General features: G+C 40.2%; 1 protein-coding gene and 1 long non-coding RNA gene across 2 annotated transcripts in view; both read right to left on the bottom strand.

The window, feature by feature from the left end:
- Positions 1-7,094: 7,094 nt before the first annotated feature.
- Positions 7,095-21,625, bottom strand: LOC107288550. The gene is made up of 3 exons (XR_001548909.1): positions 21,515-21,625; positions 19,592-19,749; positions 7,095-7,557 (listed from the first exon to the last, which is right to left on the bottom strand). It is a non-coding gene; the product is annotated as an uncharacterized LOC107288550 (long non-coding RNA).
- Positions 21,626-23,622: 1,997 nt separating this feature from the next.
- Positions 23,623-27,093, bottom strand: part of RIMKLB (ribosomal modification protein rimK like family member B) — a 75,774-nt gene continuing 72,303 nt past the window's right edge. Inside the window, exon 6 of the mRNA XM_015817168.1 lies at positions 23,623-26,176. Coding sequence (XP_015672654.1) covers positions 25,713-26,176 — 464 coding nt within the window. The 3' untranslated portion in view covers positions 23,623-25,712. The remainder of the gene's footprint in view (positions 26,177-27,093) is intronic.

Below are 27,093 nucleotides of genomic sequence, written 5' to 3' on the forward strand. Positions count from 1 at the left end.
TTTTTCATTTGTCCTTGCCGCATGCCACCTCTCGGGGTTCCAAACCCCATCCTCGAGGTGGGCCCTTGAGATTTTGTTGGGCCAGACCTGCGCGAGGGGTGAATCGCGCAGGGCCAATAGGACCGTCCTGTGGTACATGCGTTAGGACGCAAGTCCGGATGTGGGAGATCACAAACGGGGGGGGGGAGGCCAATCCTCAGCTGTTGGTAAACGGTTGGTAAACGTTCAGTCCCGGCCACACCAGGTCCTCCATCGGCCGGAGCGGGGCCGAAGCCAAACTCCTCCCGGCCATGTTGGCCATACTGGGCCCTCCCAGTCGATGTTTCTTCAGGCCAAAAACAGGCCGACCGCCAGGCCGTCCGACCAGCCGATACAGGCCAGCGCCCGGGCCAGGGAGTCAAGTAGTGGCCTAAAACCAGGCCCCATCACCAGGCCGTCGGGGATCTTCCCGGCCAAAGTTCTTTCCGACCACCCTAGTCCTTTCGAACCGCCCGGGTCCCTCCAAGCCGCCTGAGTCCCGGTCACGGCCCAGGCCCTCCCACCGAATACGAGCTGAATCGGGTCGAGGACGGGCCGAAAACGGGCCGGGCGGACTAGAACAAACCCGAGGGGGGGTCCCCAGGCCTCACCGCCAAGGGGTCCGACGAGCCGAAAATGGGCCGGGCAGGCTGAAAACGAGTCCGAGGGAGAATAAAGCCAGGCCTCACCACTAGGCCACCGAGGCTCCTCCCGGCCGGCGTTCTTCCAAGTCGCCCGGCGTTCTTCTTCCCGGCCGGCGTTCTTCCGAGCCGCCCGAGTCCCAGTTGGGCCGGGTCCCCATGCCGAAAACGGCCGAGAATGGGCCGGACGGACTGAACAAATCCGAGGCGAGGGTCACCAGGCCTCACCACCAAGAGGTCCGACGAGCCGAAAACGGGCCGCCGAGGTTCCTCCCGGCCGGCGTTCATCCAAGCCGGCCGGCGTTCTTCCCGGCCGGCGTTCTTCCAAGCCGCCCCAGTCCCAGTTGCGGCCGAGTCCCCACGCCGAAAACGGCCAAAAACGGCCGAGTCCCCACACCGAGTCCCCACGCCGAAAACGGCCGAAAACGGGCCGGGCGGGCTGAACCGGGTCCGGGGGGGGTCATCCAGTCACCCTTCGTCGCAGGCCCCCGAGACACCCCCAAAACGCCCCCATTTCCCCACTTGCCGGAGCCGCGTACTACGGAGCAAGCCGCAGTCGGTCCGTCATCTTGGGACCGACTGCGGCTTGGAACAAATTTTATGATTGGCTAGAACAAAGAAAGAAAAAGACATGATTACTGATGTAAATAAATTGTAAATAATATATAGATGTATAACACAGTTTTGTTAAGGGAAAAAATGTATTTTTTCAGTTTTATTTTTGTTGTACAGTGGAAAAAAGGAAAAATTAAAATTAAAAAAAGAAGAAAGAATACTACTGGGGGACCAAACTACCGAAGCTATACTCCATGACCCCAAGGGAGCTCATAGACAAAAACCTGAAGCGAGAGTTCACACAGGCAGATAGACTCCAGGTGACCAATCTGGTGCTTCTCGGGGAAATGATAGATCGGTGATAGCGAACCTTGGCCCCACCTTGGGCCGCCACCAGCAGCTTGCACAGGTCCATTAGGCTGCCACCACCGCCGCCCGGGGCCAGGGTGTGTTGGGTGCATGAGGGGAACAGGCTCCACGTGCAGGCCAAGGGCAAAAGGCCACCCAAGCAGTAATGGCTGCCCAGGCCCAGCAGAGGTGGTAGAGCACACCCATGCCCAGCAAGCCAAAGGCCACCCCGAGTGGGAAAAGCCGGATTCCTATCGGCGCTATGGCCCCCCAGTCCCAGCTAGGATTGCGTGCTGCCAGCTACTCGCGCAGTCCATTAGGCAGCCACCCAGAGCTGCAGGAGGCAAAGCGGTCAGCTAGGAAGCCCTGCATAGAGGTGTTAGAGCACGCCCAGGGCCAGCAGGCAAAAGGCCACCCCGAGCAGGGAAAGCCAGATCTTCTTGGCGTCATGGCTGCCCAGACCCAGCAGAGATGGGGGGGAGGCACGCAATCCTAGCTTGGACTGGGGGGCCATGACGCCGATGGAGATCTGGCTTTCCCCGCTTGGGATGGCCTTTGGCTTGCTGGGCGTGGGCATGCTCTACCACCTCTACTCGAGCTTGCTAGCTGGCTGCTTTGCCTTTGTGCTGGGTGGGGCTGCTGCTCCAAGCAGCAGTGGCAGCCTAATGGACCTGTGCAAGCTGCTAGTGGCAGCACACATGCCCACAGAGAGGGCTCTGATTGCCGCCTCTGGCACGTGTGCCATAGGTTCACCACCACTGTGATAGATGGATGCCTTCACCTGTGCGGTGATTACTACGGGCTTAATGCAGTCTGCATCAAACATGTTTACCCGCTACCTCTGATGAAGGACATGCTGGCCCACCTGGCCAAAGAGAAGATTATTACTAAACTGGATTAATGAGAGGCGTACTACCAGGTTAGAATCAAGTAGGGGAACGAGCAGAAAATGGCCTTTAACTGTCCCTTGGGTTGCTTCCAATTTTGGGTACTCCCCTTTGGACTACAGGGTGCACCTGTGGTCTTCATGCAATTGATTAATGCAGTGTTGCATGAATACCTGTATAAAGGAGTCCTAGTATACCTAGACAATATTTTAATTTACACCAAAACCATGGCTGAACACTTGAAGCTGGTCAGAGCCATACTTAAAAAATTTCAAAAGTTGTATGGTAAACTGTCCAAGTATGAATTCCACCAGTGCAAAATTGACTATTTGGGCTAGCACATTTCCCACAAGGAGATAGAGATGGACCCTGAAAAGGCGTGGGCAGTGTTGGAATGGGCTCTTCCCAACATGACGAAGCAACTTCAAAGTTTCTTGGGGTTCACCAATTTTTACTGCCAATTCATTCCATCATTTGCACAGATAGTGTTGCCCACCATTAACCTATTAAAGATCAAAAGCGAAGGGAAGCCGAAGACTAGCCAACTCCTAAAATGGTCCATGGAGTGCCAAGCAGTGCTTGAAAAACTTAAGCATTTGTTCATTGCTGAACCAGTGTTAAAGCACCCTGATCCAAACACGACTTTTATTATTCAGGTGGATGCTAGCAATGTAGCCATGGTAGTTACTGTATATTGTTATAGAAAAATGAACAGGAGTTTTTGCAACCATGCGCATACACCTCTAGAAAGCTGAGACTGAGCACAGGTGAGCAGTGTGGGAAAAGGAGGCATACATGGTGCGCTGGGTGCTCCTGACCTGGAGATACTTCCTAGAAAGGAACAAAACTCTGTTCAAATTGTGGCCAGACCACAGAAATCTGAAGGCCCTGAAAAGCCAGGAGGCTGTCCCCTAAACAGGTCCACTGGGGTCAGTATTCTAACCCATTCAACTTTACATTGTGGACCTTCCAGGAGGGCAGAACTTTTTAGCTTATACTCTCTCAAGGTTGCCACAATATAATAGCTCCAAGCCTGAAATCATCAGCCAGTTATCCCATCTCGGCAGCTACCAGCCCCAGTCATCACTAGGGGGCAAAGGAAACTCAAATCTCAGATAGTGGACAATTTACTCAGTGTGTTAAAAATGGCATTAGAGAAAGATGAGTAGTTTCAAGCCCACCAGACTGAGTGCATATTATGTGATGGCTTAGCATGGATAGGAGCCAAACTATATGTCCCAGAGAATCAGCAAATTATGGTCATCCAAAGGAGCCATCACTCAAAAACAGTGAGACATTTTGGCTTCATAAAAACCCTACATCTTGTAAAAACACCAATTCTGGTGGCCATCATTTAAAAAGAAAGCTATATAGCCAGCTGCCCCATTTGTGTATCTCTAAAATGGTGCCAATGGAAAATGCCAGGACCTCTCCAACCAATGGAAAAACCCAAAGCCCCCTGGAAGGAAATCTCAATAGACTTTATAGTGGAGTTGCTGTAAAGCTCGGGAACACTGTAATCTGGGTGATAACTGATGTCTTTTCAAAACAAGTACCTTACATGCTGTGTCAAAAAATCCCCTCGGCATGTAGCTTAGCTAGACTACTCATGCAATACGTATAGACTCCATAGGGCACCAGAAAGAATCATATCAGACCGTGATGTTCACTTTGCTTTTGGCAAGAATTTCTGAAACTGGAAACGAAGGGGGGGGGGTGTGAACATATGAATGAGGTCCTAGAACAATATCTGAGGTGCTATATTAATTACCAGCAGAACAATTGGACAGATCTCCTTCCTTTTGCCAAAGTGGCTTATAATAATACCATACACAGTAGCATCGGGTTTACCCCTTTTTATCTACTCCTGAATTGCCCCAATTGCAGGACTTTGTATCTACTCCTGAATTGCCCCAAGCCACTCCACAAACTATAACCCTGACAGAATGGATTTAACAATTGCAAAACATCTGGCCAATAGTTCGGAAAGTGCTTGAGGAAGTGTGGGAGTCATATAAAAAACTAGCTGACAAAAGACATTCTAAACCTAAAGAGTTTAAAATTGGTGACAAAGTCTACCTAACCATTAAGTACCTGAAATCCAGATCTTTGAAGAAGCAAGGTCCAAAATATAATGGCCCTTTACCCATCAAAAGAATATTTAACCCAGTAACAGTTCAACTTGAATTACCAAAGACCCTTAGGCCCATCCATCCGGTATTCCACTGTAGTTTACTAAAACCAGCAACCACCTCTCTCCTACACCCAGCGTCAAAAACACCACACAATCCCATATTTATTGAGGGACAGCAACATTTTGAGGTCAAAGATATTCTAGACTCAGGCACACATAGAGGAAAAATCCAATACCTAGTATTGTGGAAGGACTTTCCCCTTTCAGAAACAGAGTGGGTGGATGCCCAACATAGAACAGCCTCAAGACTCATTCAAAAGTTCCATGACAAATACATTGAATAATTTTGCTCTCTCTCTCTCTCTCTCTCCTCCCATTTCTCTTTCCTATTCAGGACTAAAGTTCATGAGAAGGGGGGGGGAGCTTGTATGCTTTGCTAGCATCCTGTCATAAAATTTAATGAGGGGAGGAGGGGGCACTGGAATGTAGAGAATAGAGATGAGAGGGAAGGGGGGTGACAGCCTTGACAGAAACCAGAGGTGTGAGAATTGGCATATACCAGTCTTCAAGGACACCTGGCCTGGGAACAGAATGTGAAACTGCATTGAGTGGCGCCAAACACCCAGGTCATTCCCAAAACACCTAAACAGCATGTCATTGGATAGAGGTGGACTGGTCAAGGGGGGAGGGCCAGGGAAAGGGGGAAAATGTAATATTTTGTGCAGGAATCTTCAGATCTAGCCTTTCTTTTGTTGCAACAACTTTAGTAAAAGAACCTATTACTTGAATCAAATGAAGCCAAGGGTCTTTCTTTCCTAAGATCCTGAGCTGGGGTAGGCCTGACATTAATTTTTAACAGGGTTCAATCATTCTTGCTTCCTTTTAAGTTCTACATTTTTTAGATTTTAGTTTTTTAAATTCTTATACACAATTTTCATATTTTAACATTTTATTGTATACCATCAGGAGTCTTTCTCTGAGGGAGATGGGCGATTCAAAAATGTGAAAAATAAATAAAATAAATAAATAAGGAACCAAAGTGCTCTCCTTAGTAATGACCCAGGTAAGCTACTGGAAGTGAAAATGAAGATAAAAACTTCTGCTCATTTTACAGAATCAGTGTATCACTGCATTCTGATCTCTGGCCTAATAATTGGAAAATCAACTTTCCTCAAAGCAAGCTACTATAATCCACTTTAGTTTTTTTCAAGACTCAAAAATATAGGTGAGTGGTAACCATACATTTTCTTCACAATTGTGTTTCATGTTAACACTGGGCAAACTACATAACAGGAGTACAAAAAGTGCAGCCTATATCTCATATATAACCCACTAGTATCCTGTTTGCAGTTTCCAGTGAGATGGCTCCCCAAATTTTGTTATTTTTAATTTGGATAGCAAATATGGTGCTTTAAGATAAATTCTATCCCCCAAGCCCCTCCCCAGGTCCACTTTGGATCATGTTCCTATCAGTTTTATGAATGCAGGTTTTAACTCAATTTTAATTGTAAGCCACCCAGAGTAGCTTTGCTGAGATGGGCAACATATAAATGTAATAAACTGTGGAAGTCTAGCATGCCTGAGATAAAATTGTTTGAACCCAATATACAGAAATGGTTGTGCCCTTAAAATCCAGAGTCCAACAGAAAATGGGCACTATATAACTTAATTCATTTTCATAGAAATGGAGGGAAAAAGAATCTCTCAATATTTTTAACAAAGCAATTTCACTATTCCTAATATTGCACTAAGTAATGAGAAAGGATCCAATCTCTAAACCACAGAGATATCTAAACTACATCAAATGAGCATTCCACATGATGACCACATGCCAGTATTGAACTTCAGAGTGTAAGAACAATGGCAGTTTTTGATTGCTCATGAAGCATATAGTTAGCTCCATTACAATCCCTTATTTTCACCCTTCCCCCTTGAATTCATCAGTCCTGGCTTCCCAACTTATGTATCTGAATGATAATGTGGAGCAATGAGTTGTATGGTGTCATGCCAGTCTGACTCTAATAGTGCACAGAGGAAGCATACTGACTCTATATAAATCAGAGCATACTACCAAGCTAGAAAAGCCCATGACTGTGAATTGGTGTAGAAAAAGTCCATCTTATTAGGTTTTGCACAATTGCTTGGATGCCAGATATAATAGCAGTAAAATGTTTATCATTAAGACGACCTGATTGTTACTTTATTACATGCAAAGTAACACCAACATGCAGAAGTGATGTAACAATAGTAGGTTCAACTGTCAGCCAATTCATTGATCTGAACAATTATATTAATTTGTTAAAGAAGATATACTTAAGATATGTCACAATATAAATTACATAGCAATATAGATTTAAATGGTCTTTCCAACAAAGCTTTGACCTAAATAATATCAGGCAAACAGAAAATCAAGATTAACACTGACATTCAGTTGCATTATAAAGCTCACAGGAGAGATAGACTGCACACTCAAATTAAAAATTAACTTTTTATTGAATAACTTCCATTTTATATATACATTAACACTGCTGTCATTTTTCCAGCCTCTGGACATTGTGCTATCGCGATTCATTCCTTTTAGAACTGAATAAACAAATGGCAAGGAACACAATTCTTAAAAGGGGAGGAAAGAATGATGCTTGATTCTTCATAGAGCCTATAGAAATAAGTCATAAAGAGAAATGGTCAAGAAAATATAATAGGTAACTAAGGGAAAAACTTAAAGGGAAATGAAAATATAAGCATCACTAAAACCACCCGAGTAGTTGACTTCTTCATTGGTGGCCACCAGAGACTCATCAATTAGCCTTGAAAATGATTCTTCAATATTGGGGGGGGAAAGGTACAATAGAGAATAAGAGCAAAAATTGATTCTAAGAGCATGCTGCTGCCACTGGCTCCTAGTCCTGCATTACCTGGGCTGCAGTGCAAACATTGCAATCTCTGGCCTGCTGACCTATAGCATCAAAGAATCCTGTGAAAATATTTAATAGAAAAGAAAGTTGTGCATAAATGATTTCAGAACAAATTAATCATTATCTATTTCCCTGATATTCCCAGTTTTCTCAGAAATTGCCAACTGAAACAAAATTATTTCTAGAATTCTGAGAGAAGCAGTTTGCTTGCAAGACCTTTGGAAGCACATGGCAAATATGCTCATCTCTTTAATAGTATCAAAATACACTCAGCAGTGCTGAATTCTGCTGCCTATGTGTGGGATAAATGCTTTTATGTGAAATCTTCTCTTGAAGACTTTCCTTGAAATGAAAAGAATAAAAATGAATCCACCTTAGACAAAATTCTCATTCTTTTAAATAACTATTTTCAGACTGTTGATATGATCAGGAATCCAACCTTTCAATAACAGGATTGATAAATGTATTAAATGTGAATGAATACATTCTACATGAAATTATTTTGCTATGTAGATTAAGCAAAATATGATTGAAATGCATTGAATTTAAGATGCAGATGAAGCACGTGAGCAAACATAAAGCCTTCTGCATTATTTCCTGAACTGAAATTATTTCTATCAAACTGAATTAATAAAACTGTTTGAAATAAGAGAATGCAGATTAAAAAACACTCCATTCTACATTTTAAAAAAATCCAGCCCTTTTCACCCTTCTGTTTAATATGTGGAGTTAGAAAATATATCTGTCTACCTTATAATGTATGTTATAAGTAATTTCATCTTTTGTCAGAAAGTGGAATGTGAATGAAAGAAGTTTCATAACATTTAAGGAAAGAAAAAGGTGTATGCTCTTGGGATGAGGCATAAGCTCACTTCAAGAGAAAGGAACAGCAAAAAATTAGATAGGAACTTAGAAAAAAGCTTAAAAAACAAGGATATGAAAATAAAGAGACAGGATGATTGAAAAAAAGAAAACATTTGATTTTTATTTCATTTAATTATACTGATAAACCACCTTTCTTCAACAATGGATCTGAATATAATATACATAGATAAGGGTGATCTTCTAGCCAAATATCGATCAGCTACTGACATTCTCTTTGGATGACTATTAAAAGTTTTTACATGTAGGAGGTTTTTAAAAAACTAATAAAAGAAACTTGATGGACAGAAAACATGGATCTAATACCATAGGAAAGAGAGAGAGCACGCATGATAGAAAAACTTAACAGAAAAGCAATGAGAAAGACCTACCTATATTATATATGTCAAAAACACCATCAAGTTCAACTATATATCTGTGACACTCACTTTACATATTTACATATAGATAGGAAGCAACAGGTGAAGCTAGGAAAAATCACATTGAGCATCTGGATAATTAGTACAGGTGCCCCTTAGGGCTGTGTTTTCCATTTCTCTTCTCTGTCTCTATCTATACCAATGGCTGCATCTCTAAGGATCTTTTTGTCAAAGTTCTGAAGTTTACAGATGATGTAACAGTCATTAGTCTCATTTCAAACGGTGGTGAGTCTGCATATAGATGGAAGATTGAACAATTGCCCCTCTGGTTCAGCTGGAACAATTTGGAGTTGAACATACTTAAAACTGTAGAGATGAGTGGATTTTAGGAACAGCAACTAAACAGGACAGGTACAGACTCCAACAGATAGAAAAAACAATTGCAACCAGCCTGCCTTCTATAGAAGACCTGTATGTTGTGTGGGTCAGAAGGGCTGAGAAAAAAACTACAAACCTCTCACATCTTGGACATAAAACTTTTTCAACCCCTTTCCTTAGGACACAGCTATAGGGCATTACATGCCAAAACCAAAAAAGTCTGCTATGAATCATATTGTGAAATATGTGGATGACATGACAGTGGTGGGATGATAATGAAGATTCTTATAGGGAGGAGGTGAAGGCTTTGGTGGACTGGTGCAATAAAAATAATCTGGTTTTGAATGTTAATTAAAAGAGATTATATTCCACTTTGTATCAAGGCTGCAGCTATAGAGGTGGTCAATAGTATTAAGTACCTGGGGGTGCAGATAACAACCTGACTTGGTCTCTTCATACATTATCTGTAGTGAAGCGTACAAACCAGCATTTGCATTTCTTGTGTCAGACGACGAGAGCACATCTTTCTCCTTCTATCCTGGCCACTTTTTACAGAGGCACAATTGAGAACATTTTAACGAACTGCATCAAAACTGTTTGGTTTTGGTGGTAGCAGTGCCTTAGATAGAAGGTCCATACAGAGTAATAAGGACAGCTGAGACAATTATAGGAAGCTCACTTCCCATTATTCAGGATACTGCTTATAAGCCCTATGTGCTTAGAGATCAAAGCATTGTTAGAGACTCCACACATCCACTTCACCGTCTGTTTCCTCCTGCTCTGGGAGGATGTTTCAAAGTATTTATAGCAGAACTACTAGATTCTGTAACAGCTTTGAGCCTTATGCCATCTTCGCAGGATTCTTTTTTATGCCATGTATCTGTATACATTCGAACTAGACTGCAATGTTTCTCTGTGTCATATGTGTGTGTGTATATGGGTATATACATAGTGGTATTTTTTTGAGAGCTAAATGCAAAACAATATCATTTTAATGTATGCTGATTAGTGTACATTTAAAGTGACAATAAAGATTCTATTCTATTCTATTCTATTCTATTCTATTGGTAGTCCTCAAGTTATGAGTGTAATGGAACCTGCACATTCCACTCGTTAACTCGAAAACTCGTGGGAATGAATCTGTACCTCAACGAGAAAATTCCTGGATCGTTAAGATGCATGTGGCTTGTTAAGTGCACGAGGTATCTTAGGATGGGGAAAGCCATGAGGGGCCTAGTGATGGAACAGGCCCCCAAGCCTCGCTGACCCACTAAGATACCTCATGCTTTCCCCTCTCTTCTTTCTGTGCAGGACTCATTTACCTTGAAAAGACCTGTCTCCTCTCTTCCGCAGTTCCTGCTTTTGAGGGACAGTAGAGTCGATGGAAGCCCCTGGGTACCGTAATATTGCACAAGTTCAGGCACCGATCATCTTTTGTAGAGAATGGGTGCCTGAACTCTCGTGTTGTTTGCAGAACCTGCCCTCTGCTCCCCCCCAACTCTGGAGCCACGCAGCTGCCACCCCAGAATGGACATGGGAGAGGCTTCTGCATGCCTCCAGAGGTTAGATCCAAGCCTCAGAGGACTGCTCCAAGCTGCTGCTGTCCGGAACGGAGCCTCTGGAGGTTGGATCCAGGCCTTGGAGGTGCCCTCCAAGCCATTTGTGTCTGGAACAGAGATCGGGGGAGGCTTCTGCATGCCTCTGGAGGTTGGATCCAGGCCTCGGAGGACTGCTCCAAGCTGTTTGCGCCTGGAACGAAGATCGGGGGATGCTTCTGCATGCCTCCAGAGGTTCTGGGCATAAAGGGCTTGGAGCAGTCCTCCGAGGCCTGGATCCAACCTCTGGAGGCATGCAGCCTCCCCCGATCTCCATTCTGGGCACAAACGGCTTGAAGCAGTCCTCCAAGGCCTGGATCCAACCTCCAGAGGCATGTAGAAGCGTCCCCCGATCTCCATTCCGGGTGCAAACGAATTGGAGGATGCCTCCGAGGCCTGGAACCAACCTCCAGAGGCTCCATTCCAGGCGGCAGCAGCTTGGAGCAGTCCTCCGAGGCCTGGATCTGACCTCGAGATCTACACAGAAGCCTCCCCGGCCTCCATTCTGGGTGGCTTGGAGGAGGCTTCCAAGGCTCCAGGGACAATGGGGTCACTTTCTCCCCCAGTGTGGCAAGCTCCGGTGTGCTGGACGGGGTGCGAGGGGCCTGGTCTTCTCCCTCAGTTGAAGGCTTCAGGCCTGCCCTCAGGCAGAAAAGAGTTGGGGATAGGAGCAGGAGACAGGCACCGCAAACACCTTTTGCATAGAGAATGAAAGTTTCTGAGATCTGTGATTTGGTGCAACTTCAAACACTCGCATGAGATCACGGACTCCAGAAACTTCCATTCTTGGTGCGAAAAGCATTTCCAAACTGATTCTCCTCTCCCTCAAAGGGAAAGAAACCGCGATAGAGAGGATTTTTGCAAGGTAAGTTGAGTCAGGTGTGGCAGGAAGGGAGGGGGAAGCAGTTGTGGGGAGGGGGAGAATAGGGTGAATGTTGAACAGCCTCTGCAGTCGTTCGTAAGGGTGAACGCCTGCTGTGGTGCTGCAAGATTCATAATTTTGGGACTTGCTCAGGGAGTGCTTGTTGCGTAACTTTGAACGGGCGCTAAGTGAACCCTCATAACTCGGGGATTACCTATATTCTAAACCACTAGACACAGAGACGTTTTTTCCCTTGTACCATCATTTTTCTGAATACCTAATCCTCACAATAATCATATGTCTAAGTATATTCACCCATGTTGTATGGCTGTAATATTATTATCCTTCGCTTCTTCTCTACTACCCTCTCTTATTGGTATCATTATTATGATTATTATTACTCTGTTGCTTTAGATGTATACTGAGAGCTTCTGCACCTGAGACAAATTCCTTGTGTGTCTAATCATACTTGGCCAAATAAAGTATTCCATTCCATTCCAATTCCAATTCCTAGTCGTGTTCTGGATATAATTTCAAATATAAAGATGAGTCAAAAGGTGGAGTGTTCTTGGGTATCTTTATTCATTCTTCCTTTTAAAATAAATATATGGAATGACACACATTATTTTTGCTTGCAAAGTCATTAGAGGTGAATAGATTACTTTACAACAGAGCTATAAATTTGATAAACCTGTGTCCTTCTCAAAAAGCTGCATAGAAAAGTCGGGAAGTTGTTTCTGCACTGAAGATCTGATACTTATCTTCTACCACTTCCTTTTCTACAGACCTGCAGGGGGAAAACTGTATTGGGAAACATCAAGGTAATTGATCATTTTACATATCTCCTGCCACATATTCCACCTGGGACCCTTATTACGTAGCTTCTTCTGCTTTGCTTTTAGAAAGAGAAAAAGGATACACTTGGATTGCAGAATTTACTTTTTAAAATGGTGCAAAGGAAACAATGTTTTAAGTAATTATACCTTAGTCCCTTTGTGGCCAAAGAGCTATATAAAAATAAACAAATGTTATAAATTACCACAAATCTTCCTTTAAGCTGCTTATGAAAAACAAACATATTTCTTGGATCCAGATGAGACTCATTCCAAAATGAATTTGGTAATTCAGGATAGATTCCTGCTTGCATAATGCAGAATTGGTGGTACAAATATGTCATGTTCTGTATTCACCCACTTTTTGATTCCTAATCATTCTTCTGCTTGCTATGCTGCAAATCATGCACTATAGCAACCAAGAAATCTTTCAAGTGTTTATATCAAATGCCATACTACAGAGCTGAAAGAGCAGGATTGGATTCAGTTTTGGACAAATCCATCCTCAAAAATCAGATCATAACAACACACCTATTCAGAATATCTGTCTGTTGCTCCACAACAGGATATTGAATGGGCAATAAAATACAAGAGCAGACTATTCCCAACCTCTAGAGAGCTAAGGATATAAGCTTGCATGGTTTGGCATGAAAAATACAGTCAGTCCTGCCCTCTGTTGAGAATGTCTAAGGAGGAGCTGTGTTCAGGAGCCTTAAAAAGAGGGAAGATCTTTTTATTTCTTTTTTCAAATGGGCTAAGATATGCTGTCATTCTTTCTGCTATATACAGGTAGACCTTGCCTTATGACCACAATTGAACTCAAAATTTCTGTTGTTAAATGAATTTTGCCCCATTTTATGACCTTTCTTGCCACAGTTGTTAAATGAATTGCTGCAGTTGATAAGTTAGTAACACAGCTGTTAAATGAATCTGGCTTCCCCATTGATTTTGCTTGTCAAAAAGTTGCAAAAGGTGATCACATGACCTTGGAACACAGCAACAATCATTAAGTATGAATCAGTTGCCAAGCATCTGAATTTTGAACACATGAGCATGGGAAAGCTACAAAGTGTGAAAAACGGTCATAAGTCACTTTTTTCAGTGCTGTTGTAACTTTGAACAGTCACTAAATGAACTGTTGTAAGTTAAGGACTACCTACTGTATATACAGATTCCAACTATTCCCTCATGTTCTGCATGTAGGCACTTTTAATGCCATAAAAAGAATATTCCCAGTAAAAAAGATAAGTTATTTTTTGATACCACAATAGAAATAGAGAACAAACTGAAACAAACTACTCCAGGACAATTAACTACTACTACAATCTTGGGTCCAGTTCTCAGCCCAGCATTGTTATTTTCCTTGTGGCATTGTGATTTAAGCTTCCATTGTGTTTGAAGCTAGAAAGCACATTTCCATTACTACAAAAGATCCAGATGCTTGTAATTTATAGGAAGTATAAGCTGAATTTCAGAAATTCTGAATCAGAGTCACAGATCTCATTGTTATTTGACATTTCAAAAACATGTCCTATTTTTAATCATTATGCTAATCTAATTCATTTCAGAGTGCTACCCAAAAATTTGCACAGGCTGAATGCTATCTTTCTGGTTAGCTTAAATTTGCCTGAAAGCACTTTGTTTTAATTGAGCTTTTATCCTCACCCAAACCATTACTAGAATCTACATAATTCACTAGTTAGATTATAAACTGTCTCATCCATGCATTTCTACTGCCACAGCCTGTTCAGCGTTTTCCCCCCGCCCCCCCAAAAGGAACTGTTTGATCTATAGACAAGGATCTATCTGTTGCCTCCTTCAAGGAACTGCAAATGCCTCCACTCTAAATGAGGTACTTAAGTCTCCCAGATCAAGAAAGTTGTTTTTCTGTAAAATATTACCATGTTTCCCAAAAATATTACCATGTTTCCCAAAAAGACCAGGTATTATTATTATTATTATTATTATTATTATTATTATTATTATCATCATCATCAACATCATCATCATCACCACCACCACCACCACCATCATCATCATCATCATCATCATCATCAATCATCGCATAGTCAGCCAGATATTCAGACTGGATTTGGCATTTTGTCTACCTATCGAGTCCTTACCAAGGACCTGGGATAGGTAGATGTGGATGTTTGATGGTATTACAGATATCGTCGCAGGATGGAAGCAGTTCCTAGTAAGGCTGCCTTTTGCAATTGACTAATAGCGAATTTGTCAGTCCAATGGTGTTCAAGTGGTGCTCCAGTTGTTTTGGGATTGCACCCAAGGCGCCTATTACTATTGGTACTACCCTTGCTTGCTTTTGCCACAGTCTTTTTATTTCTATTTGTAGGTTTTTGTATTTTGTTATCTTCTCCAGTTCTTTCTCTTCCATCCTGCTCTCTCCAGGGACTGCCACGTCCACTATCCAGACTTTTTTGTCTTTCTTATCGACAATTGTTAAGTCCAGGGTTTTATGTTGCAGGTGCTTGTCTGTTTGAATAATAATAATAATAATAATAATAATAATAATAATAATAATAATAATAATAATAATAATAATAATAATAATAATAATAATAATAATAATAATAATAAAAAAAAAAATTGGACCAAAAGACCCATTAGAGATTATTTTCGGGGGATGTCTGACTTGCCGCCTACTCCCTCCATCTGCTTACCCATGGCTGCAACGGCTTACAGAGCTTCCCAGAGCAGATGCTTGGGAGGTGAGGGCAGTGCCGGTGGAACACGCCTTCAGGTGAAGAGGGCGGTGTGGATAGGCGGGGAAAGCCAAAGGATCAGGTGGTGCAAGCCTCCCCTCCGCCTCCCTCCAGCTGCCACACTCTTTCCTTTTACAAGCAGATGAAGCTTCCAGTCTGTCAGTTCTCTGTCCAGGCAAAACATGTTTGGGCGCCTATGGCACGCTTGGAAATGGAGCAAATTGCTCCGTTTCCAAGTGCCCCATAGGCGCACAAACACTTTTTGCCCAGATAGAGATTGGCAGCTTCATCTGCTTGCAAATGGGGCACTTGGAAAGGGTGCGAATCGCTTCGTTTCCAAGTGCCCCATTTGCAAGCAGACAAAGCTTCCAGTCTGCCTCTGAGCGAAAAGTACACAGCGGAGGCAGAGGCAAGGGGGGCGGGTCGGAGGCAGGCTATCTGGACATGTTGTGCTGCTGCCTGGCTCACGGGAGGCTCGTGCGGCAGCACTGGCAGCAGGTAAAGGCACCGGGGAGGGGGAGGCAGATGATCCCGATGCGCCACCTACTCCATCCCATTGTCTCTTGGCTTGCTCGCGGCCACGCCAGGGCAGGAGGCTGCACAGCCCATCAGGATCACCTGCCTCCTCCATGCCTCTGCCTCCGCCTGGCTGCCGATGCCACCGCACAAGCGTCCTGTGAGCCAGGCACGTCCAGATCGCCTGCCTCCCCCCCGCCTCTGCCTCCACGCTTGGACTTACCTGTGTTGCACCAAGGGGCCAGGGGCTGCTGCTGCTGCTGGACACCATCGGCCCCTACACACTTGCCGCCTTTTGTGCTGGCCATGCCCACCCCCCTGGGCTTATTTTTGGGGTAGGGCTTATATTATGCTCACCCCAAAAATCAGGCTAGGGCTTATTTTCTGGATGGGTCTTATTTTAGGGAAAACATGGTAACTAGGTGATGTAAAATTAAACACTTAAAATAGTAGGAAATATTTCTCCCAAAACCCAATCAACATGGTCAAGATACAAGAACTGACACCTGAGGAATTCAAACACCTCAAACAAACTTGCAACATTTGACTTGGATGCAAGTTTCAGTATAGGACATATGGGAAATATTAAAAGACATTTAATATATATTGATTTATATATCTGCTCATTTTGCAGATGTGACTCTGGGTAATTAACAACATATCAAAAATACAAAATCCAATATCAATAAAAGCTTAACAGCCTACAATGGATTCTACAATAATTCTAATAAACATTCAAAAATAACATCTCATGGTCCGTTCAACCTCCCAACCCCATACCCTGGAGCACATCTAGATCTTCAGTGCTTTGAAATCTCATCTTGTAGGTACAGTATTCCTGAGGGTAGGCATTATGACCAAAAAAGAGCTGCTTCCAATGGATGACTGTGGATTCATTATGATCACCTTGAGACCTATCAGATATAACTAGGAAAGCACCTTTTTTAGGGCACATTTCCTCAAACTAGTGTTGTCCAAGGCTACATATCAGTGGAGAAGTGGAGACAGCTGGCACATGCTGTCATTCTTCCTGTTAACTTTTGGTATGTCTGAGGGAAGAGGATAAAGTACCAATGAAACATTTTCAAAATCTTTTTACCATGTGAGCATTTGCAAGGGGAAAACTGTAGCATGGAAGGCAAAGTGAGATCAATCCTTGCCTTCCCATAGATAACTCTTTCCCACGAAGTTGCTCTCGTGCAGCAATTACACTAATTAAAAAATGCTTTTATAGAGATCAACTATATTTTTAAAATATGATACCTGACAAGGCGGGAAATGAGACTGCAGAACAAACATCCAATTAGCGAAAAAGTTCTGAGTGGACCTGAGGCTATCAAAAAGGTGTAGCTCTAGTTTATGTCTGGTTAAACCTATCTTGTTATTTTTTTTCATTTAAGTTTTAACAGTAGTTTTGCCATTCCATCACAAGCTGTAGTGCTTTATTTATCATTAGCCAATTAGCCTTATTATTTGCTTTTATTCTCAAAGAAACACTGTATATTTTGGGGTGTATTTTGTAAAAAGGAAAAAAGAGAAAATGGAATGTAAGAATAATTTATATATATCTTTTCCCTTACAATGAAACAGACTAGTATTAGAATTATGTATCATATCACACTTCTCAGAGATACAGCAGGAATTTTAGTGAAATACAAACCAGATATGCAAAAAACATTAACAAAATTGGAAGGGACTCTGGTGGTCTTCTAATCCAAGGTTTTGCTCAAGTAGGAAACCCTATATCATTTCAGACAAATAGCTGTCCAGTCTCTTTTTAAAAGGCTCCAGTGATGGAGCACCCATAACTTCTGAAAGCAAGCCGTTCCACTGGTTGATTGTTCTCACTGTCAGGAAATGTCTTAGTTCTAGATTGCTTCTCTCCTTGGTTAAATTCCAACCATTGATTCTTGTCTTGCTTTCTGGGGCTGTGGAAAATAAGTGGACCCACTCTTCTTTGTGGCAACCTCTCAAATATTGGAACTGTTAAAATATCACCCTAGTCCTTCTTTTCACTAAACTAGACATACCCAATTTCTGCAACCATTCTTCAAAGAATGGGACAACTTGCTGCGGCCAACTCACCATGGCCAATTCGTTGTGGGATAACTCACCATGGTCAATTCACCGTGGGACAACTTGCCATGGCCAATTTGCCATGGGACACTGTGGGACAATTCAACAATTCAATTTAATTATTTAAAATAATTTAAAAAATATTTTAATTTTTGTCATTCACATTTCATTTTGTCCCTCCTTTGGCATTCTTTCTTTAATGATTCTATTCCACTATTTATTCAATATTAGTGTAACTCTTGTTCCGCGGCAAATTGTCCCATGGCGGGTTGGTCATGGCAAGCTGTCTTGTGGCGAGTTGACCACAGAGAGTTGGCCGTGGCGAGTTGTCACAGACCTTGTTCTTCATTTGTTTTAGCTCAATTCCCTAGTCATCTTTTTTATATTGTTATAACCAAAACTGGAGTTGAAGTTCACAAGTCATAAAAGGGCCACGTTTGAAGACCCCTGCCTTATAAAGTGGTACTAACACTTCACGTGATCTTGATTCTATTCCTCTGTTAATGCAGTCTAGGATTGCACATTGCTGGCTCATATTTAAGTGATTGTTCACTACGACTTCAAGAACCCTCTTGCAGCTACTGCTATTGAGCCAACTTTCACTTAATTTGTATATTTGGTTTTTCTTGCCTAAGGGTAAAATGTTACTTTTCTCATCATTGAATTTCATTTTGTTAGATAGAGCCTAGGGTTCAGGTCAGTTGAGATCCTTCTGGATCTTGAGCCTATCTTCTGGGGTGTTGGCTATTCCTGCCAGCTTAGTGTTGTCTGCAAATTTGATGAGTTCACCTTCTATTCCCAAATCTAAATCTTTTATGAAGATGTAGGAAACGGCTACTTAAATGCTACTAATGTAGCTTTTAATACAACATTGAATAATGCAAACCACTTATATTCCTTTGTGATTTTTTCTTTCCTTTCTTTCCTTTCTTTCTCTCTTTCCTTCACTCCCTTCCTTCCTCTTTCCTTTACATTCCTCTTTTGCATATGATAAAATCCTTGAGATAGCTTTGTCAAATTGCATACCACATTCACATATATGGCACCACAAATAAATTGCTTCTCCTAGGACATCTTTCCTAGAAATGGAAGTACTGCATAGATTCTTACAATTATCACAGTAATTCACCTGTGAGGAAATTATTGTTATTGTCACAGAAAGTTCTTCAAATTATGAGATACTGAATGATTTACACTGTGCTTAATACACAACTCTGAGATTAAGCATGATATGCCTCTTACACTATTAACAACAGCTAAAAGAAATGTTCTGATTCACAATTTTGCAGTGCTACAACTAATTTCTAATAAGCTTCAAAAATTGGGAGGTTCAAAGCATGATTTTGAAAAGACTAATAAAGAAAATATTAGAGCCAAAGGAAATTAATTTTGATCTTTTTAGAGCAAACATTTTTCTTTGTGATTTATTTAGATGCTGAAATTTTCTTCTTAATGAATTCTATTCCTAGTTTTCTGTTTCACACAGCATATTTCCTCTGGGCAAATAGTCTTATGGAGATAAGTTCCTAAGAAATTGCTTCATTCTCATCCTATTCACACTGTAAACGTATTTCCCATCCTTAGTGACAATTTCATTTCTATGTGCATGAATAGAATCACCAATGCAGGATAGAAGAAAGTGATAATTCATCTCCAACATCACTTTTGTATAGTTAATATAAGGATGTAGTTGTTAAAGGAAAAAAGTTGAGAATAATGGCTTACAATTTTTTTTAAAGGAAGTGATAATGAAATCAAGAGAAATACCTAAATTTGCCAGCTCCCTTAGTCAGTATTCCAGATTAAACAGAAATGTGGATTTAACATATCCGTTATGGTGAATAAGAACTGATCAAGGGTCAGACTCACCATGCAGAGTAACAAGTCAAGGAAGCTGTCTCTCATCTTTGCACGTTACATCAGCTAATATTTTGGAATCCATCTCTCCCCACATGGCAGCATTCTCTGTTCTCGGGTGCCATCTGTATAAGCTCCTTCTTCTGCTGCCACCTACCAGTTTTATTATTCTGTTGCAGCACAAGGGCATATAGAAGAAGTTCTTGTTCAGCTCACAGAAAAATCATACAATGGGGATCCTTTAAAGGCATGAAGTTCACTACAACCTTTCTTCCCATACCTCCCATCTCCTTTAGAAAAATATTGGACAGAAGACCAAGGTAATAAATTTTGGAAGATATCCTTACAGATGGAGCTATTACATGGCAGATTAAAAATACAAATGCCACCAGATGCTTCTGTTATGTTACCATCACATTTCAACACAAAAGATTTTCTGTTGCATTAAGCATACCTAGTTATTATTTTCCTCTTTCATAGTACCCTATTTCTTTTTTCAAGTATATTTCTAACCAAACTCTACAGTTCACAAACTTAATTCACATAGAACATTAAAAAGTAAAATAGCATTTCCTGAAAGCTGGAACTCTGGGCAGTGTCAAATGTCTGCCTCATTGGATTGCCCTTTTAGTGCAAGCAAAGTGAAAATTTAATTTTGTTGAACAGCATACACAGGCTCCTATTGTTTTGATATCACTTTTCCTCTTCTCCCACCAATTCAGCAACTGCTAATTTGCATGGGCTTTGACAATTATAAGGAACAATTTGCAATTCTCTTGTTTAGCTTTTTCAAGTCACAAGAGTTGCAGTAGTAGGATTCAGATTGTGTCAAAAAGCCTAAAATTGGCAAGAGAAGAACAAAAAAGTCTGTTCAACAGCCAATTTTAATCTAGTATTTCTCCCTTTATGCAATGCCTCTGGGTCAAAAATAACAGGGAAGACAATTTGATAAGAGTTTTGCAGAGTAGCCATTTTTTGTTCCAAATAAATTTGCAAAAAAGTTAGCTATGTCAGGGAGAGATTAAGTATTTGTGAAAAATAGAAGCTAGAGAAATAGTAGTGTAACAGTATCTATCAAATCTTCCACATAAAAATACTATTTTTCATCTATTTTAATCTATTTTAGCAGAATATATTGGCTCTTTTAAATTTCAAAGCATATATCTATAAAATTAAGCTGACAAAAGAAAACATTTTTCTTGTAATAAGACGTGTGAGCTCACATGCAAAATCATTTGGGGGAGTGTTCATCTGAAATATTTTGTTCTTTCATATTAGCAATTATTTCTACCACTGGTTGTGTCATTGCTGTTGTATGTTTATGCAGAAATTTGGATATTAAATCAAATATAAAATATTAAGAAGTTATTCAGATTGTTATTATTACCAATAAATAGCAGTATACTGAGTAACCCATATAGAAAATTCCAGAAATAAAACCTCTGACTTTTCACAAGTACGCAATGCCTCCATCCAAGCCCTGCTATAAGAAATAGAAAATTATATAAACTTTTTACTCCTATTTTCGTACCTGTTAATTGATGCTGATTAGTTTTGTGCTGACTGTGCCCCTGGAAAGAATCAAAGCCCTGTAAAACTTAAGCCAAGAATGTATATTTGGGGAAGGGGCAGCAAGAAAAGATAATGGGAAGATTGAGATGGCAGAATCTGAGGAGTTACATCCCATCCCATCCCTTCTTTCTGTCACTGTACACTGCTTAAATTTCTCTTGCTATGATCCTACTTGAACACATGGATCACAACAAGCTTTAAAGTTTAATTCTGCTAAATATATACAAAATGAAAAACAAGAAAAGAAATACCATTTGCTTCAAAAAAATTAATCTTTTACAGCAGTAATCATATTATGACTGAGGGAGAGAAGAAAGAAAAGCAGTGTTAGCTAATATGGGATGATCAAGAGCTGAAAGTTACCTGCCAAGGGGTCGGTATTGGATGCCACCGGGCTTCTGCGTTTATTGTTTTACCACAGGGGGGGGAAGTTTAGGGAGGAACATTCTCAAGGATTTTCACAAGCTCTCTCTCTCTCTCTCTCTCTCTCTTGTCACCAGAAAGGGGAGAAGGGAAGTTTTTCTCTGGATTGTTTGACTTTTTTGGCTCCTGAAAAGTTTTGCAAAGAACAGTAAGAAAGTGTGAATTGTTAGAACATTCAGAAAAAAAGAATATGTATTACACAGTGGTTCCTTAAGTGTTACAAATTCCCACCCCAAAACATCAAGTTATTGACAATGCATTAAACAAATAAAAGACATTCAACTGAAAACTGTAACATGAGGGATACAGAAATTTCCAACGATGGCCCAAGCCACCATCAGAACATTCCAAAATTCACCCTCCAATATCAATACACTCAAATATATATTAAAAAAAGAAAAAGAAAGCAAAAAGATAACCTTTCATCATAAATTCTATAATATTTTACAAATTCCTAGAACAGTGAAAAATTAAAAATGAAAGAGACAGTAGCAGCAGAGGTTACCTGTCTGAGCACCTACAATTCCATAGAGAGAACAGGAGTGGGTCGTGAGTCTCACACCAGCCAAATAGCTCATAAACCTTCTCAAAAAGAGTGAGCCATGAGAAAGAATTGTACATGTTGATACATCTTACATAGTTTAAACCCTTATACATTTAACCAACTTGAGCTCTGCTTTTATTAAATGGGAAGATGTGAAGTTTAAAATAGTATTCATCAAGTCTCGTACATGTCCAATGCAGCACTTCTAAAACTGTCTTTTTATTTTTTTTCCAAACTTCACAGGTTCAAAGCATTTTTCTTGACATATCTTCTATGATAAATTGCTGAACAAAGTCAATGTTGTTTGATCCGACAAGTTGAAAGTTTGGTGGAATACAACAACAAAAGTAGTCCACAAATATGCTGTCCTCCCAACATCTGTTATTAATGCTCTACCAAAGTGTTCCAGAATGAAAGTTTTATCAACAATATAAAATCTGAGAAGATACAAAGCTACAAATACAACCTGTAATTCTATACAGTAAAAAAAGTATAAACATAGCATCTGAAAAATAAAAGCACAAACAAAACACACAGTACACCATCAAACCCCATCATTACCATCCAACCCCCAAATCTGGTTCCATTTGAGTGCTATATGTAATCGCTGACTGTGCTGAAATTCACTACAGCTTCTATTTTCCCAGTTGTTCAATTCTGTTTTCCTAGTTGTTAATTTCAAATTATGATAAGTAATGTTGGTACTCTTAATATACTTGTCAATATTTTTTTCCCTGGGAAGTGTGATGTGTAGCACTACTCTCTACAGAACTTAAACCCTAGTTATTAGAAACTCAAATCATTTTCTTTACCAATAGTAATATTTTTAAAACTTCTACAACATTTTTTTTTAAAGTTACATTACGTAAGGAGGGAATGTATCAACCCATTTTTTTCAAGCATAGAATTTCTTAAGTGATTTTAACATGCAATGCCAGGTTCTATTTCAACAATGTGTGAGACTTTTCTTTACCCAAACGTTATTCAGTCTCTTTTCCATTTTTCCAATACAACCACAACACACACATGGCCATCACATGGCAAACAGATAAACCAAAATATAAAATCCCTTAATGTGCTCATTGTGTACGATTCAGAACAAATTTTATGTGACATTCCATTGCATTTATAGTGGTGTAAACTGGGTCTATATATTTTGAAAAAGTTTCATGTGAAAAACATTTGTCACAAACTGTTTTCCTCAAACAGTGGAAAAACTCAGATAACCCAAATCAGAAGTATCAGAGTTGTCAAGCTTCTTCTGGAATCAACTTTGTTTCTTGTGAATGTTGCAACATTTTTCTGCCAGTTAAGGTTAATTCTTTGCTCATGTTTCTGAAAGATGTGCAATCCTTTAAAGAAACCTGTATTTTAGAAGGCACACATCTAGTTAACAAAGGGGTGAAAGGCCACAAAGCAAAAGGAAAGAAAGCTACTTGGAGGTTTTCTTTTTTTTTTTTTTTTAAATGGAAACTTTTGTATTTTTCTTCAACCTACACACTCTAAAATATTGCTTTTGCTTCATCAGCTAATGCCAACAATCATCCTTCTATTTTACTTTTAACAATAACATTTAATTCTACAAAAATATCATTATTGCATTTTTAAAAACTGTACAAATAGGCATGATCAACCTTCATGAAAGCAGGCTAACACTTTTCTATTTATTCTTAGTGTCTCTGTAAAGTGTTCACAAGTGGTGTTTAATACCCAAGTGAAAGTTAAGACAGTTGAGTGGTGAAGTTGGCCAGTGGAATGAAGCTCAGAGCTCTGGAGGGTAAATTGCTATTCTGAAGCACTGAGACAAAACCACCCTGTACACAGAAGCTGCCCACCCTCCAAAACCCTTTCATAAGCCAACTTGCTGTTACAAACATTCTACTGTGTCGTGTTGTGGATGGCTATTTTTAAAGTAACAGGATTTTATTTACATTTTTCTATAATTTTAATACGGTATAAACTCCAAAGTAAATAAATAAGTGAGAAATGGGTGAGGAGGAGGAAAATGAGGCCATTAAAACAGACCAAAAGCTGTTGTTTTGGTTCTTTTACCAAATTTAATAAGAAAATGCACAGCCAGAAGTATCAGGGATGGACTGGGAGAGGAGATCATCAGGCATTCTGGAAAAAAGACTGACGAACTGGACAGACAAAAATTAATGACAAAAACAAAGCAAAATACAGACACATACAAAGGGGGCTGAGATCCACACACTGGTGGTGTTAAATCATATTCCCATTCTGGCTGGGCCTTACTGGCAAAGTGTTTCCCAAAACCAAAACCTTCTTGTTTCTTTCAGGATTTATCCTTGGTAAATCAGGCCACTTTCCTTCTATAAAGGAAAGCTACTATCAATAATAGTAATGCATTAAATTTACAAAATATAGTTTTGAAATTTGCAACCATTTCAACCCTCCTCCACACCCCTCCCATATTTTCTAGGTATCAGATTTTTTTTTATAAGTTTGTTACTATTAGTGGTGATGTTGAGTAGTACAGGTATTTTTCAAATTGGGCCCCTGTTAAAGATATAGGCATGGAGAAAGAAGTGTTGGACGAGCATGTATTAAAAATGAAACAGTAACACAGCATATATCTTGCAAAAAGGACTAAAACACTAACAAATACAAGTCAATGCACATTTGTTTTAAACTAGTGTTATTCTTTTTCACATTGGATTAAACATTATTTTGTACACCAAAAGTTAACAGTGCTGTTTATCTCAGTTCTTGTGCAAAAGAAAACATGCCACTTCTGCCAATAGCCCAAACTGAATTTTACACAGTTTCTCCCTTTCCTGATCTGAAGCTAGGTTTTAAGATTATTTTTAAAATCCAGATACATAGTAATTTTTTTCTCCCAAGGAAAGTGAATTTGGTTTTAAATCTAAGCATGCGGACACCTGTTAATACAGAAATGGCAGAAGTTGCAGGTTTATTTCAAAAACTCGTGTAGAACTAATCAAAGTTGCACCCTGTAAAACTGCTTAAAGTCTGGAATTTCATAGGCCATTGTGGATTGTTTGCCAGGGATACAATTTTACAGATCTAATTGATAATAGAAATGCTGATATTTAGAACCTTTGAACGAAATAAAAAAATGGCTGTTCTAATTTCTCTCCACTCCTATAGGACATAAAGCAAAAGGCATATAATAACAAGAATGAGCTCCAATGAGGTGAGGGGATGGTTGGCAAAGTATTAATTCATGGGTGCTTTTGTAGCATCAACCTTTCCAGTTGCAAATAGCATAAATCAAGATGAAACATTTTCATATGAGTTCAAAGATCATAATGGCATCCCTATCAAAAACAGAAGTTTTATCGAGTTCTTTTCTCCCATTTCCCAATGCAGACTTTAAACAGAATATTATCAAATGAAAAATAGTTGTTAAAAATAACAACTAAACATATGTTCTGTAAGATTAATAGGTAACAAAAGCAGCATTCACAGAACATGCATGTTTTGATTCTGATCCCCAAGTTAAAACCCTCACCTCACCTCCATAAGCTGCTTCCAATAAACAGTACTACAAGTTGGTTGTATTTTAAAAAAATTTACAAGAAAGTTGGTCATAGTTATTTACATGTGGCATTACTCCACTAGGAGCTTAATCTCATTGGCTATTAGCTGGTTCATATTGAATATCCCTCCCGGCAGCTTGGTGAGCAACTCTCTCTCTGTGGTTTCAGGGTCGCTGTCGACAGAGCTGGAGCTAGCACTCATATTGTCGACAGTGGCACTAGCTGGAGGTCCCAGCTCTGGCTCGCTAGTCTCGCTAGCCGTGGATACCACAGAGAGCAAGGACATGCGTCGTGTCAAGCGACTGGGAGGAAGCAGTGAAGCGGCATAGTCCGCTATGATACCAGCTACATCTAGATTGCAAGCCTTGTCAAAGGCAATGAAACCTACATTTGCATTGGCCTCACAGACGCAGAACGAGCCATCATCCTTCATTAGGAGGTCGATGCCACAGATATCCATCCCCAAGATGTTAGAAACTTGGACCGCCAGTTGTTTCCCTTGTTCACTGAGCGAGCACATCATACCTATACCACCTGGTAACAGAAATAAAGCTAAATCAGGGTACAATAGTATTCCAACTCAAATTCTCAATCAATAAATCTACATGAGCTACAGAGAGTGTTGTGAGATCTTAATGCTTATTATAGTATTGAGGCTAACTTTTAAGGTATTTTGTGAGGATTTTCCATTTTAAATAAAAAAGGAATCTAATTGCTAGTGTTAAAACTAAATGTGTTTTAGAAAAACTCTGATGACCAATAGAGGCTAATGTATCTTCTTTATTTATCTACATCTTATTTTTAGTCATACCATTTATTTAAGTAATTCACAATTATACAGTTAGGCTTACCTGTGTTTGACAGTGCATTTGCTCCCCACTCTCATCTCAGAGAGATGAAATAAAGATAAGATAATAACCTTTATTGTCATTTTTTTTACTGTGGGCACAACGGAACACATCAAAAATGAAATTTAGCTACCTGCTCTCAAAGTGAAACACATACATGACACACACCTAAACATACTATATACAACATATGTATAGACCCAGAGCCCTACATATACATAACAAATAAATATTAAAGACTGTTCATCTTGAATATATAACGGAAAGACTGAATGAAATAAAATAAGAATATAAAACACCAAAACCAATGGAATAGTATTAACCTTGGAAACAAGGCCCACAAAGAGAAGAATTGATCCAGAATATGGGTCATTTCAGAGTGCCAATTTCCAGATAGAAGAAATGACTAACTATTATTAGTCCAATGGTAGTGTGACACTCCCAGATACTAAGGCACTACCCACATAAACCAATGTTAAAAAAACAACAGTTTTTAAAATTAAAAATAGCAGAAGTATCATGAGATTTCAGTATGCTTACACAAAAGCTCATGATCAGGGCAGAGAAAGTTAAAATTTTTGTAAGATTTTGAGGTGAGATTGA

Source organism: Protobothrops mucrosquamatus, unplaced genomic scaffold, assembly GCF_001527695.2.
Source record: "Protobothrops mucrosquamatus isolate PMUCROS unplaced genomic scaffold, P.Mucros_1.0 scaffold_125, whole genome shotgun sequence".
In the NCBI taxonomy this organism is placed as follows: Eukaryota; Metazoa; Chordata; class Lepidosauria; order Squamata; family Viperidae; genus Protobothrops; species Protobothrops mucrosquamatus.